Source organism: Zea mays, chromosome 7 (genome assembly GCF_902167145.1).
Source record: "Zea mays cultivar B73 chromosome 7, Zm-B73-REFERENCE-NAM-5.0, whole genome shotgun sequence".
Taxonomy (NCBI): domain Eukaryota; kingdom Viridiplantae; phylum Streptophyta; class Magnoliopsida; order Poales; family Poaceae; genus Zea; species Zea mays.
In genome coordinates, this window is record NC_050102.1 from 176,318,307 (window position 1) to 176,338,597 (window position 20,291).

General features: G+C 47.9%; 1 protein-coding gene across 2 annotated transcripts; it reads left to right on the forward strand.

The window, feature by feature from the left end:
* The first annotated feature begins 9,684 nt into the window (after window positions 1–9,684).
* LOC100280438 (uncharacterized) lies at window positions 9,685–20,080 on the forward strand. 2 transcript variants are annotated; one of them, XR_555418.2, is made up of 12 exons: window positions 9,685–9,991; window positions 10,149–11,819; window positions 12,602–13,420; window positions 14,865–15,025; window positions 15,411–15,549; window positions 15,637–15,720; window positions 15,991–16,269; window positions 16,377–16,508; window positions 17,055–17,254; window positions 18,848–19,052; window positions 19,186–19,700; window positions 19,807–20,019. XR_555418.2 is itself a non-coding variant. In NM_001361080.1 (11 exons), the coding sequence occupies exons 2-11, from the start codon at window positions 10,320–10,322 to the stop codon at window positions 19,474–19,476; spliced, it is 3,810 nt and encodes a 1,269-aa protein (NP_001348009.1). In that variant the 5' UTR covers window positions 9,704–9,991; window positions 10,149–10,319; the 3' UTR covers window positions 19,477–20,080. The 2 variants fall into 2 exon arrangements, 1 of the variants encoding a protein (NP_001348009.1); NM_001361080.1 differs by having other exon boundaries at window positions 9,704–9,991; window positions 19,186–20,080.
* The last annotated feature ends 211 nt before the right edge of the window (window positions 20,081–20,291 follow it).

Below are 20,291 nucleotides of genomic sequence, written 5' to 3' on the forward strand. Positions count from 1 at the left end.
TAAAGCGGTTTGGGATGAAGGACGCCAAGCCCGCAAAGACTCCGATGGGGACAGACGGACACACCGACCTCAACAAAGGAGGTAAGTCCGTTGATCAAAAAGCATACCGGTCAATTATAGGTTCTTTGCTTTACTTATGTGCTAGTAGACCGGATATTATGCTTAGCGTATGCATGTGTGCTAGATTTCAATCCGATCCTAAGGAGTGTCACTTAGTGGCGGTGAAGCGAATTCTTAGATATTTGGTTGCTACGCCTTGCTTCGGGCTCTAGTATCCAAAAGGGTCTACCTTTGACTTAGTTGGATACTCAGACTCCGACTATGCCGGATGTAAGGTCGATAGGAAGAGTACATCGGGGACGTGCCAATTCTTAGGAAGGTCCCTGGTGTCATGGAACTCCAAGAAACAAACCTCCGTTGCCCTATCCACCGCTGAGGCTGAGTACGTTGCCGCAGGTCAGTGTTGCGCGCAACTACTTTGGATGAGGCAAACCCTCCGGGACTTTGGGTACAATCTGAGCAAAGTCCCACTCCTATGTGACAATGAGAGTGCTATCCGCATGGCGGAGAATCCTGTTGAGCACAGCCGCACAAAGCACATAGACATCCGGCATCACTTTTTGAGAGACCACCAGCAAAAGGGAGATATCGAAGTGTTTCATGTTAACACCGAGAACCAGCTAGCCGATATCTTCACTAAGCCTCTAGATGAGAAGATCTTTTGCAGGTTGCGTAGTGAGCTAAATGTCATAGATTCACGGAACCTGGATTGAATTGTAGCATACATGTATTTATGCTTTTGATCATGTTCCTTTTTGCATTTTGTTGCTTATTATGGTGCTCAAGTTGTACAAACACTCCCTGGACCTCACAAGTTCGTTGCAAAGTGATGCACATGTTTAGGGGGAGATGTGTTACAACTTGACCCTTTGAGACTAACCATGTGCTTGAGTTTGATGATTTAGTCTCGAAGGAGGATTGAAAGGGAAAAGGTGGACTTGGACCATGAAAGACTTCCACTGCACTCCGATGAGAGGGTAACTAATTCCAAGTTCATCTCCTGCAATCTTATTGCCTTTGTATTCTTATTGAAGATCTTGGTGCGGCAATGGGGTTAGAAGGCCAAGATTGATCCCGTTTTGGTGCTTGATGCCAAAGGGGGAGAAAATAAAGGCCAAAGTGATAAATGGATCAGCTACCACTTGAGAGATTTTGAAAATAGTAGAATAGAGTTTTTATTTTGTCAAAAGCTTTTATTGTCTTTTATTGTCTCTTATTGTCCCTATTGTCAAAAATTGGCTTCTTGTGGGGAGAAGTGTGAAATAGGGGGAGTTTTTGAAATCTTTGACAATCTCTTTTGGAATGACTCTCTTTATGCTTCAACATGTGTGTTTGACATAGAGATAGAGATTTGAGTTTGATTTGCAAAAACAAACCAAGTGGTGGCAAAGGATGATCCATATATGCCAAAATTGAATCAAAACCAATTTGAGTTTTTATGTGAAGTGATTTTGCACTTGTTCTATCTACTTTATGTTGTGTTGGCATAAATCACCAAAAAGGGGGAGATTGAAAGGGAAATGTGCCCTTGGGCCATTTCTAAGTATTTTGATGATTGAATGTCAACACAAGTGCTTAAATGTAAATCAATGCCCATGGATGAACAAAGTGCAAATCTGGAGCAAAGGTATGTTTCTAAGTCTTAGTACATTGGTTTTGTGTACTAATATATTTGTCTAAGTGTTAGAAACAGATAGAAGAAGAGAAGAGAAGACTTGGCTGTGTACAGCCAAGGGGCTGTTTCGGTCTGGTGCACCGGACTGTCCGGTGGTGCACCGGACAGTGTCCGGTGGTGCACCGGACAGTGTCCGGTGGTGCACCGGACAGTGTCCGGTGCGCCAGGCTCCCTCGGCCGAAGAGCCCGCTCTCGGGAAATTGCTGACGGCGTACGACTAAAATTCACCGGACTGTCCGGTGTGCACCGGACTGTCCGGTGTGCACCGGACTGTCCGGTGAGCCAACGGTCGGCCAGGGCCAACGGTCGGCCGCGCGATCAGCGCGGGACACGTGGCCGAGCCAACGGTCGGAAGGGGGCACCGGACTGTCCGGTGTGCACCGGACATATCCGGTGCGCCAACGGCTCCCGCATCTGCAACGGTCGGCTTCGCCAAATAAGGAAAGGAATCGGGCACCGGACACTGTCCGGTGTGCACCGGACTGTCCGGTGCGCCCGACGACAGAAGGCAGAGATGGCCTTCCAGATTTGTTTAAACGGCTCCTAGCTGCCTTGGGGCTATAAAAGGGACCCCTAGGCGCATGGAGGAGCACACCAAGCAACTCTTGAGCATTGTTGATCATCCACACTAAGTTCTTGCGCATTCGTTTGTGATTCTAAGTGATTCGAGCTCCGTTCTTGTGAGAAACTGTGAGATAGTCTTTTGAGCTCGAATCTTGGCCGTGTGTGTGCGCGTTTCGCTGTGGATTTGTGTGTGTTGCTTCCCTCCCTTACTCCGTGCTTCTTTGTGAATCTTAAGTGTAAGGGCGAGAGACTCCAATTTGTGGAGATTCCTCGCAAGTGGGATAAAGATAAGCAAGGCAAAAACACCGTGGTATTCAAGTGGGTCTTTGGACCGCTTGAGAGGGGTTGATTGCAACCCTCGTCCGTTGGGACGCCACAACGTGGAAGTAGGCAAGTTTTGTACTTGGCCGAACCACGGGATAAATCTCTGTGTCTTCTCTGTGATTGTCATATTGTGCAAGATCTCCTCCTTAGCCACTTGGCAACTATTGTGCTAACTCTTAACAAGTTTTTGTGGCTATAAGTTAAGTTTTTACAGGATCACCTATTCACCCCCCCCCCTCTAGGTGCTCTCACCACCGGCGGAGGGGTGCAACCGGGCTGTATGATGAAAATCCATGAAGCCGAACGATGGCTGAAAGGTACCAACTCCCGCGGAGTTGCGTTCCCCCAACGACAAGGCGGAAAGACGGCGGGTATCCCCCATCCGGGGGCTTGGAAGGTGGAAAGACATGATGCATAAGGAAGCGCGAAGACATGGTCGCCTTCTATGGGGGTCACCCTCCTTTTAAAGGCGACTCTCCTTACTTGCGTCCCCAGCCGTCGCGGGCTGAGTCTTCTCCAACACGCTCCAAGGCCCTCCTTCTACGGCGCGGGGGCTGGGTCCCACACGTCATGCAAGACGGCTCAAAGCAGAAGAAGCCAAACCGCCGTGCGCGATGCGTGCAACCGCCCAGCGGTTACAAGCGGCTCTCCACTTTTGCCCAAACCAGCGGGCGAAAGGGCGGGCAGCCATGCAGGCGGCATGCAACCGCGCGAAGTGGGCGCACTTCTCCGACTCCCAACACGCCCAGCATGGAGGCCCAGGCCCACGCGTCATGCAACCGGCGCGCCGAATGCTTCGTGCATGCAACTGCACCGCCACTTGCGCCACCACCGCGCCTCCTCGACTGCGGAACCAATACCGCGACTCGAGGCGACCCAGAACACGACCCAGCGGCGCCAGCCTGGCGCGACGGTCAATGCGACCAAAAATGGGCCGGCAGTAATGGCGGTGGCAGGCGGGCAGGAGCAGCGGTCACGTCGTCAGCCAAGCCTACGTCCCATCCAGGAGCGACGAGAGAACCCTCTCTCACGGCGTGAAGACGACGCGCCCGTGTTCCGTTCCTCGAACGGCCCGCGCACGCGCAACGGCCGCCCCGCGAACCACTCGCCCCGTCGCATTAACTCCGCGGCGGGACAGGCGGCGCCTCTGGCAGGAGAAGCGAGCGACGCTTCGCCTTCGCCATAACAACCGCGTCAAAAAAGGTACGCCGCGTCGTTCGATTTCGTATCCTTTTCCTTTTTTCCTCTTTCTCTCTCTTGCAACAGGGTCCGGGAAAGGGAGATACCCCGAAAAGGATCCTTCCCCGTGAAGGAACCAGGCTCCGAGCCTCCCTACTGATCAGAGGTTCGAAGGCTGGCCCCTCGGAAGGGTTCAACAGCCGCCTCAGAGCGCGTGGGCTCCACACCCACTACTGGTCAGAGGTTCGAAGGCCGGCCCCTCGGAAGGGTTCAATGGCCGCCTCAGGCTACTCGGGCTCCGCGCCCACTACTGATCAAGGGTTCGAAGGCTGGCCCCCAAAGGGTTCACAGCCGCCTCAGACACAGAGCGAGGGATGACCATGGGTACGTTCGATACATAACCAAGCTCGGGCTGCGCTCCCGAGATACCCTAGGACATTTCCGAGACCAGCGGGAACGATCTTGTAACGGAATCCCATCGGAGGGAGGCATCGAGCCCTCGGACCCCGTCGCCAGGGGACCGGGTCCGGCAGATCACCCGCAGGTACTTTTGGGCGTGCCTCTGGGCCTCTAGCCGACCCCTAACGAATGGGGCACGGACGTCCACTCGGATTACTCGCCTGCAGCTCACCGGAGACACCATGTTCGGCGCCCACCGAGGGCAACATGGCGCTTTCCCCCCTCCTTGCGGAAAGGCGACGCAGGGGCGTATGTAAAAAAGTCGAGTCTGTCCCTGATCGCCCTCTCGCCCTATGCGGAGGCTCGGGGGCTGCTCTCGCAAACCCGGCTCCGGCCGAACCGTTGACAGCGTCAACATACCAGCCCGAGAACTTGGGACCCGATCGTACACCCGGGCTACGGCCAGCTCGCATGAGGGAACGACCAGACCAGCCGAAGCATTACGCGAGGCATTAAGACCTCGAAGGAGTCAAACCACTCCTCCGAGGCCTCGGGGGCCACACCCGGCGGGTGCGCTCGCGCGCACCCACCGGAACAAAACGCAACCGAGAAAGGCTGGTCCCCTTGCAAAAAAGTGCGACGAAAGCCTCCAAGCGAGTGCTAACACTCCCTTCGAGGCTCGGGGGCTACTGTCGGGGACCATAATTAGGGGTACCCTCAAGGCTCCTAATTCTCAGCTGGTAACCCCCATCAGCATAAAGCTGCAAAGGCCTGATGGGTGCGATTAAGTCAGGGATCAGTCCATTAGAGGGACTCGATCACGCCTCGCCCGAGCCTAGCCTCGGACAAGGGCAGCCGACCCCGGAGGATCTCCGTCTCGCCCGAGGCCCGCCTCCAGCGGCGAACATATTTCCGGCTCGCCCGAGGCCCTGTCTTCGCCAAGAAGCAACCCTGACCAAATCGCCGCACCGACCGACCAAATCGCAGGAGCATTTAATGCAAAGGTGGCCTGACACCTTTATCCTGACGCGCGCCCTTCAACCGACAGAGCCGAAGTGACCGCCGTCACTTCGCCGCTCCACTGACCGGCCTGACAAAAAGACAGCGCCGCCTGCGCCGCTCCGACTGCGGTGCCACTTGACAGAGTGAGGCTGACAGACAGTCAGGCCCGGCCGCAGGCACCATAGGAAGCTCCGCTCCGCCCGACCCAGGGCTCGGACTCGGGCTAAGCCCCGGAAGACGGCGAACTCCGCTCCGCCCGACCCAGGGCTCGGACTCGGGCTAAGCCCCGGAAGACGGCGAACTCCGCTCCGCCCGACCCAGGGCTCGGACTCGGGCTAAGCCCCGGAAGACGACGAACTCCGCTCCGCCCGACCCAGGGCTCGGACTCGGGCTAAGCCCCGGAAGACGACGAACTCCGCTCCGCCCGACCCAGGGCTCGGACTCGGGCTAAGCCCCGGAAGACGGCGAACTCCGCTCCGCCCGACCCAGGGCTCGGACTCGGGCTAAGTCCCAGAAGACGACAAACTCCGCTCCGCCCGACCCAGGGCTCGGACTCGGGCTAAGTCCCGGAAGACGACGAACTCCGCCCGACCCCAGGGCTCGGACTCCACCCTGGCCTCAGCCGACGGTCTCCGCCTCGCCCGAACCAGGGGCTCGGACTCGACCTCAGCCACGGAAGACAGACTCGACCTCGGCTTCGGAGGAGCTTCCACATCGCCCAACCTAGGGCGCAGACCAGCCACGTCAACAGGAGGCGCCATCATCACCCTACCCCGAGCTGACTCGGGCCACGAGGAACAAGACCGGCGTCCCATCTGGCTCGCTCCGCCAGATAGGCAATGATGGCGCCCCGCATACTCTGTGACGACGGCGGCTCTCAGCCCCTTACGGAAGCAAGAGGACGTCAGCAAGGACTCAACAGCTCCGACAGCTGTCCCTCCGCCAGGCTCCAGCACTCCTCCGACGGCCACGACATCACACCAGCTGGGTGCCAAAATCTCTCCGGCTGCCACAACGGCATGTACTTAGGGCGCTAGCTCTCCTCCGCTAGACGCGTAGCACTCTGCTACACCACCCGTTGTACACCTGGATCCTCTCCTTACGCCTATAAAAGGAAGGACCAGGGCCCTCTTAGGGAGGGTTGGCCGCGCGGGGACGAGGACGAGACAGACGCTCGCTCCCTCTCCCGCGTGGACGCTTGTAACCCCCTACTGCAAGCGCATCCCACCTGGGCGCGGGACGGACACGGAGGCCGCGAGATTTCCACCTCTCTCACGCCTGTCTCCGGCCACCTCACTTCCCCCCTTCGCGCTCGGCCTCGCGTCGACCCATCTGGGCTGGGGCACGCGGCGACATTCACTCGTCGGCTTAGGGACCCCCGGTCTCGAAACGCCGACAGTAATTCATTTTAGACTAAATATACATCCAATAATAAACTTATAAATGTAGTTTATATGTATGTCTATATTTATTACTATACAATAATAAACTTATAAATGTAGTTTATATGTATGTCTATATTTATTACTATACACTATAAAAAAAGACGGCTAGAAAGAAGTATATTTTGGGACGGGGGAGTATATGAACCATGACTTATGACTGGTGAATCAGTTTTTTGTTATGCGCTAGAAGTTAGATTTTGTGGTGTTGTCGTATGAAAATAATATGTAAAATGTGATGAGATGATGACTGATGACGGAACTTTTGCACGAATTCTGTATGAAAAAATTGTGTGTAAGGCTGTAAGCTGCTTCTAATTGAATGTCTGGATGGATTTTTATATAAAGTTGGGAATGCTGCATAGATACGAAGGCCGTGCCGTGTCTGAGCAGGTGCAAACACATCATGGCTGCTGTATCTAAGGTGTGTAGAGACTAGCCAGAGTATGTAGTAGTGTCTGCGTTTGATTCTCGGTGCGGTAGGCTAGATGGTGGCGGGCGGCTGGACCTTGGAATGGACATGTATACCCCAGCGGCCATACTGCCGCCCGCCAACTCTGTCCTGGATCGGAATGGGAGCATATATCGCCATCCAGGACAGAGAGCGAACGGTGGCCGACAGCGACGGCACGCGGCGCGCAACGCTATAGCCCGTCTTTGGCCTCGCGAAGAGGTGCGCATCTTTTCCTACCAAAAAAACGCGGCGGCGAGCGACGCGGCCGCACGGGCGCGCGGTGGACGCACGCCACCGGCCCGTCCGCGGATCGGGGAGGTGCCGTCCCGTCCGCCATGTCACCGCCACCGCCCCGCAACGCCCGATGGCATTGACCCGGCCGTGCCACACGCCTCGGCTGACGCGCGCAGATCCCGCCCGCTCTCCTGTCCTCCGGGGCTCCCGGACGACGAGACGACGAACGGCGAGAGGATGGCGCCATCTTCTCGGTCGCTTTCGTGGCCGCTCACGGGCGGCTGCACGCATGACACGGACACACGTGTTCCTGCTCCGCGCACTCGCAAGTTAAACTTTAAGCCACAGCTGCGTTCAGCCTCAGACGTGGCTCTCCAACGATCGGATCAATTTCGAATAAAAAAACAAACGAGGCTTCGAGTGAGTAAGAGAGAGAGAGAGAGAGAGCGCGCGCGCATGATAGAGATTGGCCAGGACGGGACGGGAAGGATTCACGTGTCAAATAATGTAATCCGCCGGCTCCTCCATTTCCATGGTGCGCGCGTATCTTGTGCAGGTAGGCTATACGTCTTTCTCGACGGCTACAAAAAGCATCTCCATTTCGTCCCTCCTCCATCTTTCCAGTCGGGTCCAGAATTATGTCCGCCGAGGACCGCCGAGATTTTTGTTCTGTCCATGTGTGGTGGCGTGGCGCTAGAGATGGTCTGTACCTCCCTCGTCGTCCTAGACAAGGATGGCGCATTTTGGTCTTGTTACAATTCGTAGCCTTTTTGTACTCCAAACAAGAGCCAGATTCCGGGGCTCTGGACAAGTCTCAGGCTCGAGCTCGACCGCTCGAGAGCAGTCCTGTCCAGCCGGTGAAAGCTCCGGTCGAGCCCTACCTTCCTGTGTTCCTGCCTACCAGCATTGGATGCATTCGCCGCTGGAGGGTGTAGCAGCACCGGCTGCGGTTGTGATACAAATACAACGCGGGGGTCAACGGTGGATGCTTGCTAGGGCGCTTTCGGACGGGGATGGGGATGGGCACGGTTGGGCGATGGGCCCCACTTTGCCCGTGCACCGCAGTACTAATGTTGTAGTAGTAGTAGGAAAATGGGATTCCTATTTCCTCCTCTTCTTTGCTGGTGTCCACGACGCTTTTCCATAATACCCCTAGAGCTCCGTCGTTTCGTTTTTTTTTCTTTTTCTTTTTTATGCGTAAACCGCACTGGCGCCTGTCTTTCTCATATCCAAGCCCCATTGTATTTGCAAATTCCACGCTTTATCTTTCTAAGCCCACCTCGAGTTCTCTTCTCGATTACTCATAAAATTTATACGCAATATAATAGAGAGTAAACTAGATTTCAAGAAAGAACAAATACGACGGGCATAGCTTGTAATTCAAAAACCACGCGAAGAGGAAGTTATTTCAAAACGGCGTTTTCTTCTAGTTGATGAAATCAGGCTAGATATAAACAACCATACATCTACGATCTATCCCACCACTACCTATTTCAAATATGAAAACATATCTGGTGCACATGGACGTTTAGTGCACATGGTCCACATATTAAATCAGCATCACTCATTTTAGATCTAACGTTTCTAGTTGTCTGGTATATTTTGCTAAGGAACCCTCCGACGTGGTCGGATGTAGTGGTGGAAGGTGATATTTATAAATTACAATAATCAACCATATACATTAGCTCTAAGATGGATGATGCTGATTTAATATGTGCACCATGTGCACTAAACTTTCATGTGCACCAGATATGTTCTCTTCAAATATTACTTCTCTTATCCAACTATTTTGCTGTCTATTTTTTTTATATCGATGCTAGCAACTTCGACAGATAGATGGTGTCCTTGTAATTCTTGTTCCAACAGTTCCGGAAGCTAACAATAATGATTGAGGATGGCACTACGCTACGCTATCTAACTTCCACCGATCGTACATATGAAATGTTGTTTGCTAAACTCAATTGACTTGCTCCGACGGTTGGCCCTAACACTTGAGGGCAACCAAAGGCTAGCCTTACAATTAAGTACGAAAAGGAAAAAAAAACATGTCAACGGATATAATCACTTTTATGTACAAACAGAAAAAAAATGAAGTCCGATATCCTCTTATCTCAGCAACAGGTGAGTGTGGCAAAATCAAGTAAAAGTTGACTTTCGGAGATTTTTTTTTTCAAACGGTGAAGATTTTTTCCACGACAATTCAATGACGATGAAGAGTTGAATCGCATACAGACACTCGGACAGTACAGTACAGTATGCCCACAATAGGCCGTATTTTCCGTGAAAGGAAAGGTCCAATCTGAAAAATACTCTCATTTTTCTTTTTGTTCTCTTCTTCTTCTATCCTCCTCGTCTTCCTCGTGACTTCTCCAAGGTGAAACCCTAGCTGCTGCTTCCGCCACTCACGCCGCTCGCCGCCGACGCCGACTATCGCCGGAAACAGGTCAACAGGAGAGCCCGTTCAAGTCCGGGACCCCTCAATTGTCCTTTTCTCTCTCTCCCCGCCCAACTTCCCCTGCTCTGCCGCCGCCTCCCCAGTCCGGCGTGCATCAGCAGCGACATCAGAGTCGGCGATGGGAGGCGTCACCGACGTTCTCGTCCCCTTATGTTGATGAAGTGGCGTGCCGTGGAGATTCCTTTTTGACCGATTTCTTGCCGGTAAGTAACCCTGTTTCGCTTGCACGGATTGGCCTACCAATCCAAATCTCTCCGTCTAGTTTGCTGCTTAGTTGCTTGATACTACAATTTAATATAGCCCATGCCCATCCACTTTAGTTACTCTAGCCTCTGATCCATCCGTCCATGGTTCCATCAGGTTTTTTCCTTTTCTCCGTCGTGCAAGATCAGTCCTTTCTTTTTTTCTCCGTCCACGGTTCGATCAGGTTTTACCTTCTCTTCGTCGTGCAAGATCAATCCTTCATTTTCTCCGTCGTGCAAGGGGGTCAGTTGAATCAGATGCTCCACGTTACGTCCACCCTTGAGCTCGATGGCAGAAGGAAGCAGTAGCCATAGGAGGAGTGCATTCTCCCCTGGGCTGGCTGTGTTATTATCTGGCGATGAAGCTAAGATTAGCTCCCAGAAGTCGCACCTGGTGTCCTATCATGACGAAATTGGGCACCAGGCTGTTGAGAGGACGATAGAGCACATCTTTGATCTCCCTCACAAGTCAGTGGTCCGGCCTCCTGGACCAGTTGACACAGGCTTCGTGCACTCAGTGGTGAGGAATCAAGCTAGAAAATTTGATCTTGACTGGGAAAACTGCATTCGGGGATACCATCGCAGCGTCTTCATTGTGGACAAAGGTGCTGGGCAGAGGAAGGTGGTTCTTGATGATTCGAGCATTTGTGGTAGCTTCAGGAATGTCCGGGGACCTTCACTTGTTGAGAGTTCCGCCCCTTTCAGCAGTGCCAGGGCTAATGCTTGTGTGTGGAAAGGCAAATGGATGTATGAGGTGACCCTTGAGACGTCTGGAGTTCAGCAGCTTGGATGGGCTACTCTCTCTTGTCCTTTCACTGATCAGAAAGGTGTTGGTGATGCTGATGATTCATATTCCTTTGATGGCCGGAGGGTGACTAAGTGGAACAATGACCCAAAGCCATATGGCCAGCCATGGGCAGTAGGTGATGTCATCGGTTGCTGCATCAACTTGGATGCAGGAGAAATTTCCTTTTACAGGAACGGGACTTCTCTTGGTGTTGCATTTGATGGAATTCGCAGCGTGGAACCTAAGAAGGGATATTATGCTGCAGTATCCCTCTCGGAAGGAGAGCGTTGTCATCTTAATTTCGGCTCACATCCATTCAGGTATCCTGTTGATGGGTTTGATCCATTAGAGGCGCCACCACGCTCTTGGTCGTTTGTCACATACCTTCTTAGATGCCTGTTCCGGTTGCTAGAAGTTCACAACCTGGAGAAATCTGAATCAGCATACTTCGAGAAACTGAGGAGGGTGAAAAAATTTGCACCACTACAAGAACTCTTTGGACCCATTTCAGAAGGGATCTGTGCAGAAATTTTCAGTGCTATTGAAGCAAGCCAGGGGTGCCTTGAGTATATTGCCTGGGGCTCGTTGATCACTCTACTCTTAGATGTTTTCAGAACTCGTGAGCCGCATGATTTCTCATGCCTTGATCAGGTTCTTGACCTTTTCCTCCGGTTCCCAGGTTGCACTTCATTATTTCAGGAGCTCATTGTGGCCCTTTCTTGCATGTGCAAAGTTGCACCACTTGTGTTGACAGAATGCCCATATTCTGGGTCATATCCATTTTTAGCGCTGGTTTGCCACCTTCTTAGGCATAAGGATGTAATGTGTTTATGGTGGAAAGCAGAAGATTTCGTTTTCTCGTTTGAAGGCTTCCTTACAAGGAAGATTCCAAATAAGCAGGATCTACAGTGCCTTGTGCCATCTGTTTGGTGGCCTGGTTCTTCTGAGGATGAAGTTAGCATGACACTGACGATGACAACACTCTCAGATGCAATAAAAAAGGTAAATTTTCCTTTCATCTCGGCTGATTTTGCTGTAAGCAGTCATTTCTTCTCATGATAAGTAGGATATCAGTGTTGCACAAAGAATAGGTATTCGTTTCATCCTATTGATTTCGTACATGATGTTCTGCTAACACAACAACAAAAGTTTTGCACAGAGAAGTATGTTTTCATTTCTTCCTGTTCACTTTTTACATAATGTTGCAACAGCAACAAGAAGCTCCAGTTTTTACTGTTATGTGAACTTATCCTCTATCCTACCATTGAATAATGTTTCAGGTTGGTGGTCTATATTCACCCTCATTTGAATCATGTTCTCCAATTGTTAGGTTGCACTTGACATGTGGACATCAAGGCTACATGCGTACACCATTCTTTAGTTTGAGTAGGATGGTGTTTGTAGTTGACCTAGTTTAGAGGTCTTCGTTTCTCTAAATAAACTGCACTGTTGTGATTGGATATTATTGCTTTAGGAACTTATGCTTTTGCTACCTTCTATTTTCTATACTTGTATGTTGCCCAATTCATTTGAAGTTCATGCTTTGTGCTTTTGGGGTTAACCTTTCAATACCCTTTGCCCATGTCCTTGGAAGGCATTAGTGCATGACACCCATATGAGGGTCAACAAGCTGACAAGACATGATTTTTTCTTGAGTCGGTTGCCTGTGATTTAACTTTGCCATTTGGTTAATAGAATACTTTAACGTGCTATTGCTAGTAGGTATCTAAAGCTCTCTCCCTCCTCTCTTGTCATATACTCACATGCTGCTATTTTCTTTTCAGATTGAGGAGATGCATCGTGAACTTTGCAGCTTGGTAATATGCTTTATTCCACCAATGTCTACGCCTCAGCCTCCAGGCTCTGTATTTAGGTCCTTTGTACAAAGTTTGGTGCTCAAAGCTAGAGGTGGAGATCATAGGATGGTTGTCAATGGGACTTTCAACAACACTGTGCTTGTTTCATTGTACACAGTAATCCTGCATTTGTTGTCTGAAGGATTTTCTATGGATTCTGCTGGATCTGCATCATCCTCTAAAGCGAACTTTGGGAATGGTGTTGGATTTCTTCACAAAGGTGGAAAACGCAAGTTTCCGACACAATTATTTTTCAGGAATGATGCCTATCACAGTGTAATTCCTAGAATCGGTGGACCACCAAGTATTTTGATGCATCACCAATTTGATGCTGTGGAAAATGAAGTGCAGTGGGATGAAGGCTGCATGAATGATGAAGAGACACGTGTTACACACACTACAGCACAGAAGCCTTGTTGCTGCTCAGTGACAGATGTTGCTGTTGGCCTAAGATACAAAGAAACTGCTAAGTATGTGCCATCAACTTCAAAAGGCTCATGTAAGCCTATGCCTGAAAGATCTCCTCATGTTGCTGCTGAGTGCAATGGTAGAGGTCTGAGTGATGAGATCGAAGACAAACCTAGCACAAGTGCTCAATCAGAAATTGAATATGGATACCAATCACTGCATAGTCTTGAAAACATGCCAATGGCAACTCAATCTTCGTCGGAAACACTTAAAGAAGAAGAGCTGCTTGATGTTATGTTGTTGTTATATCATCTCGGCATCTCACCAAATTTTAGGCAGGCAAGTGATATTTTTTAAGCATACAAACACATATATGCTGCAGGAAGGATTCATATATTTGTTTCAATGGAGATTTTCATGGCCTACCAACCTAATAACACACAGTTCCTAACTAGCCACGGAATAAGTTGTCCTAGTCCTGTGTATGTCCAGTCACCTAAAAACTGCATGTTTTCAATCACCTTAGGCCTTGTTCGGTCACATGGGGATTAGAGAGGATTGAGGGGGATTAAATCCTTTCTATTCAATTTTGACTAGCAAGGGATTTAATCCCCTTCAATCCAATAACCGAACAGGCCCTTAGGTGTCTGGACATGCATGCATTTCGCCTAGAGAATATTCTTTCATTGCGGTTGAATTCTATAACCATCCATTCGTTGCCATCCAAAATTATAGGTTACTCTTCACTGCCACCCACCTAGAATTTTTGATCCCCCATTGCCATTACTGTTGCTTCAATAGATCTTGTTCCCTTAGGTGCCATTCATATAGATAATTCATTACTGTTGCTTCGATAGATCTTGTACGAGACTGCTGCCTGGCACACACCATCCTCAAGAGCTACGGCGTGCGCCTTGATGAGCGTGATGTGTCCATGCACCGTGGTTTCTGGGATCCTGACATGGATGTTGCAGCTGTCTTAGGCGGCGGCCATGCTCTTTGTCTCCTGCTCTAACCGCACTGCTCGCAGCAGCTTGCCGGCCATTCGTGAGATGTGATCAGGGCTTAGCCCCCCTTGCATCACCATCAGCAGCTTCCCCACCGCTTTCAGCGCGAAAACCATGGCCTCCTCATCCTTTGCTCCCCGCAGCCCATGCAGCACGAAGACAGTGCCACTGTCAGCCTAGTGCACCGGCTTACCGGTGATGAATTCACACGAACATCTGGATAACATAAAGTGTTTTGCGCTGCTGAAAGTTGCAGTGATTTCTTGTTTTTATTGGAACTTAAATAACGGATTACAGAAGCTGAAACATGGCATGTATCTCGACCATGAATGTGCACGGCCAGCGAGCTGCTCATGATGTGCACCATCCCGCACACCACCCAGAGTGCGCTGAGCACTCCTACATGCATGATGCATGACAACATGCTCACGGTATATATTATTCTATCAGCAAAACCAACATGGCGTGAAAACATTTCATAGTATATCTGGTTGTGTAATTTTTATGCACTATGAAAAAAATACTTAGGTTGACTAAGTATTGGTCAGAAAATACAAAGTTTCCCAAGCTAAATATGCCTTGTTTTTACGAATAGGCAGTATCTACCTGTTCATTGACTTTGTCACCCTTTCACATAAAATGGACCACATGAGTACATGACCCTAGTTAGTCAACGATAATTCATTATTCATTGATACTCATCAGTTTGCTAGGATATTTTGTATACGTTGATTTTAATTCAAATGATAGTACTCATTTCAATTAGTTCTCTACAGGCATTTTATTTCATGTCTCAGCAGTCGCAGTCCATTTCTTTACTAGAAGAAACTGACAGGCAGATACGAGAAAAATCATGCTCAGAGCAAGTAAGGCGTTTGAAAGAAGCCCGGAATAGCTATCACGAGGATTTGGTAGATTGTGTACGGCATTGTGTTTGGTATGATTTTCTGAAATGATAATTCTTCTGTACTTTCTTGCTACCATGGGCAAATGATGATTTTTTTTTGCACGTGCTAGGAATGTTTAGTACTGTGCTTCTGACATGATTTCCGAATTTAGTTTTGATCTGGGATGGTCATATTAACTTATTCATAATAAAATAATTCAACTGGTTAGTGGTACTCTAGAGACAGATGGAAAGCAACCCCTTCAAGTTTAGATATCTCTTGCAGTTGACTTATGGAGATGTCCATTGATTTATGTTCTTTTGTTTTTCTATGGTATGGATAATATACAAGTAGCGCCAGGAGAATTTCTGCTATGATAGTTTTTTTTGGGATGACCAAGTTAATCTGCCATTTTCCCCTTTATGGTGCATTCAGGTACCGGGCCACCCTTTTCTCCCAGTGGAAGCAAAGGGGAATGTACGCAACTTGCATGTGGGTCGTGGAGCTTCTTTTGGTCCTTAGTAACTCAAATAGCATGTTCCACTATGTTCCTGAGTTCTATGTGGAATCACTGGTAGGTTTGTTGTTTTCTTTGGTGTTGTTTTTTCTTCATTCACAACAAATCTATTTACCCAAGGGAGTTTTCTTATTACCTTTGCAGGTGGATTGTTTCCATGCACTGCGAAGGAGCGATCCTCCTTTTGTTTCCCCTGCATTATTTCTCATGCAAGGGTTGGCCTCGTTTGTATGTACTGAATCATCTTGATGCTTCTTAATTCATTATTTTCTGTTTGAAACCTAAATTACACCTTTATTGTTGACATTAATAGTATTATTTGTTAAAACTTTGCAGTTAATAGTAGCTATAGTCTAGGTCTTTTAGCTTATAGAGATAAACATCCTATTTTAAATTACATAGTTTGATTGAACAAAATCATGATTAATTTCTTGATAGGTTTCAGCATACTCTTCAGTGCTTTAAAGTTATCTAAGGGTTCTGTTTTATTACTAATAGGTCACTTTGGTTGTCAAGCACTTCGATGATACAAGGATAGTGAACCCTGACTTGAAAGATCTTCTTCTTCAATCAATATCAGTTCTCGTACAGTATAAAGAATTCATGCTTGTTTTCGAGAACAATCGGGAGGCTATAAATAAAATGCCTAGATCACTGTTATCAGCTTTTGACAACAGATCATGGATTCCTGTTACAAACATACTTTCCCGGTTCTGCAAAGGCTCAGGATTTGCTTCCTATAAGAATGGTGAATCCGCATCATCTGCAACTTTTCAGGTATTTTTATTTTCTAGATACTATTACTTTTGGTTTGATTTCTCTTTGTTTGTTTGATTTGGTTGTTATGCAATTTGAATAATTTAATCATCTGGTTTCCTCCAAAGGTTCTACTGAGGGAGACATGTATTCATGAACAAGAGCTGTTCTTTTCCTTTCTTAATCGACTTTTCAATACACTCAGCTGGACAATGACCGAGTTCTCTATGTCCATCCGGGAGATGCAAGATAAAAACCAGGTTGACTATCTTTTTTTAAATATACCTATTTGTGTGCTGGTAACATGCATGAGTCATATCCTTTAACTTCTCTATGATCCAGCTGTATAATAATAAAATGTATAATCATTGCCGGATTTGATTGCTCTAGTTATTCCAATATGATTTATTATGAGAGGGTGAAAGGGCCTCTAGCGTAATGGTTAAGGCTTCCGAGTAGCACCTTTAGTTTCTGGGTTCGATTCCCCCTCGGGGACGAATTTGGGCTTGGTTAACAGAATCCCCTCGCCGTGCCCCGCCCGCTCCTGGGTTACGTCCTGCGTGCCACCCTCTGTCTGGGCTGTTGCAGAGTGGGCGGTGATGGCACGCTAGTGATGGGGGGCTATGGTTCGGGGATTTTATCGTCCGGGGACTATGTTTCGGTCTGTTATTAATATAATACCGGGAGGGCAGTCTTTCCCTCTCCGGCCGAGTTTTTTTTTTATCATGAGGCACAATGTGTTCCTTTGTTCCTCTGGTGTAACCCTGTAACTATGAAAAATATGACCAATCATCTTTTATTTTCAGGTTGCTGATTTGCAGCAGAGGAAGTGCAGTGTAATTTTTGATATCTCATGTAGCCTTGCGAGAATCTTGGAATTCTGTACCCGAGAGATTCCTTGTGCTTTTCTCATGGGACCAGATATGAATTTGCGGAGGTTGACTGAATTGGTTGTCTTTATTCTCAACCACATCATATCAGTAGCTGATGCAGAGTTCTTTGACATGTAAGTAAACATCTTAATCTGAAATTTCTGATTTTTTTATAGGTAGATTGTTCTTACTGAAAATTTGGTTGGTGTGCAATTTTTGAAAGCTACATTTTTTTCATTACAACAATAACATCCAAGGTGTTGTTTGGTTCGGTGGAATGTAACGTGATTTGATTACAACGGTAACTGATTACGTTGCATCGTGTTTGTTTGAGCCACAATGTAATGTGTTACCCTGTAATCGGATATGGACGTATATAAAATGGAGCGTTATCTAATACTCCTCCCGTCAGAGTGCGATGGGATACCAGGACTTACTTGAGCTGAACCAAACAATCTAAGTAATGGCTTACTTCTTTTCCATTTACAGTGTTATCAGACTACATCACCGTTCAAATTCCACAACCAAACATCACTCAAGTCTTTTAGTCCCAAGCAAGTTAAGGTAGGTTAGAGTTGAAACCCAACATAAACCACAAACCAAAATTCAGACACGTGGATAATTGTTTTCCATTCGCTCATATTCAATGCTAAATCTCTGAGTGCATTCTATCCTTTCAAGTCTCTTTTTACTGTCTATGTCAGCTTCGGTCTTCCTCTCTCTTTTCATTACTACTGTGCCTTATAATCCCACTATACACTAGTGCCTCTAAGGTCTTCGTCGGACATGTCCAAACCATCTCAACCGGTGTTGGACAAGCTTTTCTTCAATTGTTGTTACTCCAACTTATTACGTATATCATCGTTTCAGACTTGATCCCTTCTCGTATGACCACAAACCCAACGCAACATACACATTTCTGCAACACCTAGTTGCTCAGGCTATCTCCAGCAGATCCCCTTTCTCATCCCCTATTTCAAACTTCTCTCTGCAAACAGTGTCAAACAATGTAATCTATAGTTCCACCCCCCTATTTTACACAGTCTACTGGAGACAATCTTAGGCCAACATTTTGTACCATACAACATAGCAGGTCTAATCATTGTCCTATAAAACTTGCCTTTTAGCTTCTCTGGTACCTTCTTGTCACATAGGATGCCAGATGCTTGGTGCCACTTTCTCTACCCTGCTTTGATTCCATAGCTAAGATCTTCATCAGTATCCCTCTCTCGGTAGCGTTGATCCTAAATATCAAAAGGTATCATTCCTGGGTACTACATGACCTTCCAAACTAACATCTTCCTTGTGTGTAGTAGTGCCGCAATCACATCTCATGTATTCGGTTTTATTTTTACCGAGTCAAACCGTTAGACTCTAGAGTCTTCTCCTACAACTCTAGTTTTCTATTTACTCATGTCCAGCTTTCATCAACTACCACTACATCGTCCGCAAAAAACATACACAAATATCTTGTATGCCCCTTGTGACCTCATCCATTACTAGTGAAAAAAAGGTAAGGGTTCAAAGTTGACCTAGAGAGTAGAGACTCCTTTGACAGCTACATTGTGTTCATTACCTAAATAAATTCACCACGATTCCTTTGAGCTTATTAATTATGCTTGGCAGGTCTATTTTTATGTTCTATGGTACATATAGGAGTTCTCTTGCTTATGCAGCAGAAAGTATGTGGGCCTATTTTTTAACCAGTAGGAAGCTTGTGGATGCAGGACACTAAGACGGCCAGGGCAGCATCAAGAGAAAACAAATCGTACTATGATCTTGGCTCCTCTTGTGGGCATTATCCTCAGTCTTATGGAATGTAGCAGCACATCAGAACGAAGGGAGCTAAATGATGTGATTGCAGTGTTCGCCAGCATGGATTGCCCTGCCACAATCCATTTTGGGCTGCAGTACCTACTGAGCTACAACTGGGTTTGTTTTCTTTCGCATTCTCTCTCTATTTTGTATCTTCTTCCTTGATCTGGTTGATTTTTAGTTTTTACTTGTGTTTTTTTTGTTTGCTATGTTGTTGACACGGTGTTCGATCATGCATGTATTTCTGCAGAGCAATGTTCTTCGAGGGGATTCATCCCTTGCAAAGCTAGCGCAGCTTAAAGAGTTCTCCCATTACTTCCGACGCATTACAGCGTCCGTGGATGGTGAAGAAGAAGACCATAGCCTAAACGCGGGCGATGAAGACGACGACCACACTTGTTGCATTTGCTACAACTGTGATTCCGATGCAACATTCCAGCCATGCCATCACCGGTCCTGCTTTGGCTGCATAAGCAGGCATCTCCTGAACAACCAGAGGTGTTTCTTCTGCAATGCAGTGGTAACATCGGTTACTAGATAGCCGATTCGCGAGCGATGCGCTGCTCTACTCATTGCCTCTTTCGGTATCGTGATCCGAAGGAAGATGGTGCCACTGATTTGTCTTATCTATTTTGCTTGACCTGAGGGCTGGGGCGCTGGCGTCCCAGAGATCTTTCCATTGCTTTTCCAGGAAGAACGCGTTACCTTTGTGCACGAGGGTCAGAAGCGGTTCTTCGTTTTCCTTGCTGTATATGTAAAGGCCAGGTAATAGTAGAAAGGATTCAATAACATTGCCGCAGAAGGAGGTTTCTGTACACGGTGGGAAGCCAGTACCACCGAAAGGAATTTCATGGAATCGCAATTTTTGTAGGGTGTAGGGGGAGATTCCACGACTGTAAATATGATGAGATATGAAACAGAAAAGGGGGTGGCAGATCAACATCGACCTTCTGTAATTAGCCAGAATAAAAGAACTAGATGCTTTATATTGAGCAGAGCTCTCGTCTTTTTGATCCTCCCCACGGTGTAGTATCAAGAATGAATAAATCTTCTGTTTCTTGTCTGGTTGTAGCATGCCAGCATCTGTAAGTTGTAACAATTCAGTGAATTTATTTACCTTCAGCAAAAAGGGTAAAAAGGTTGCCTCTTCAAGTTGTTTGTGGGTACACATCATACATATACGTACGCCTACTGCACGTATACGTATAGCAACAGTATGCAACGTGAAATTTATCGGCAAACCTAGCAGCAGGTCTCCCAGCGGCTAGAACCGTACTGAGACCCTGTTTAGCGGAGGCCCTGTTTAGCACAGCTGCTGCTTATTAAAAAAATAGTTCAACTTATCTGATAAGCTGG

Excerpts from the sequence above, each read along its gene's own strand:
- LOC100280438 (NM_001361080.1), top strand. The coding sequence starts at position 10,320 with ATGGCAGAAGGAAGCAGTAGCCATAGGAGGAGTGCATTCTCCCCTGGG. Across the intron at positions 13,421-14,864 it reads TCTCACCAAATTTTAGGCAG|GCATTTTATTTCATGTCTCA; the intron begins GCAAGTGATATT and ends AGTTCTCTACAG. Across the intron at positions 17,255-18,847 it reads GATGCAGAGTTCTTTGACAT|GACACTAAGACGGCCAGGGC; the intron begins GTAAGTAAACAT and ends TTGTGGATGCAG.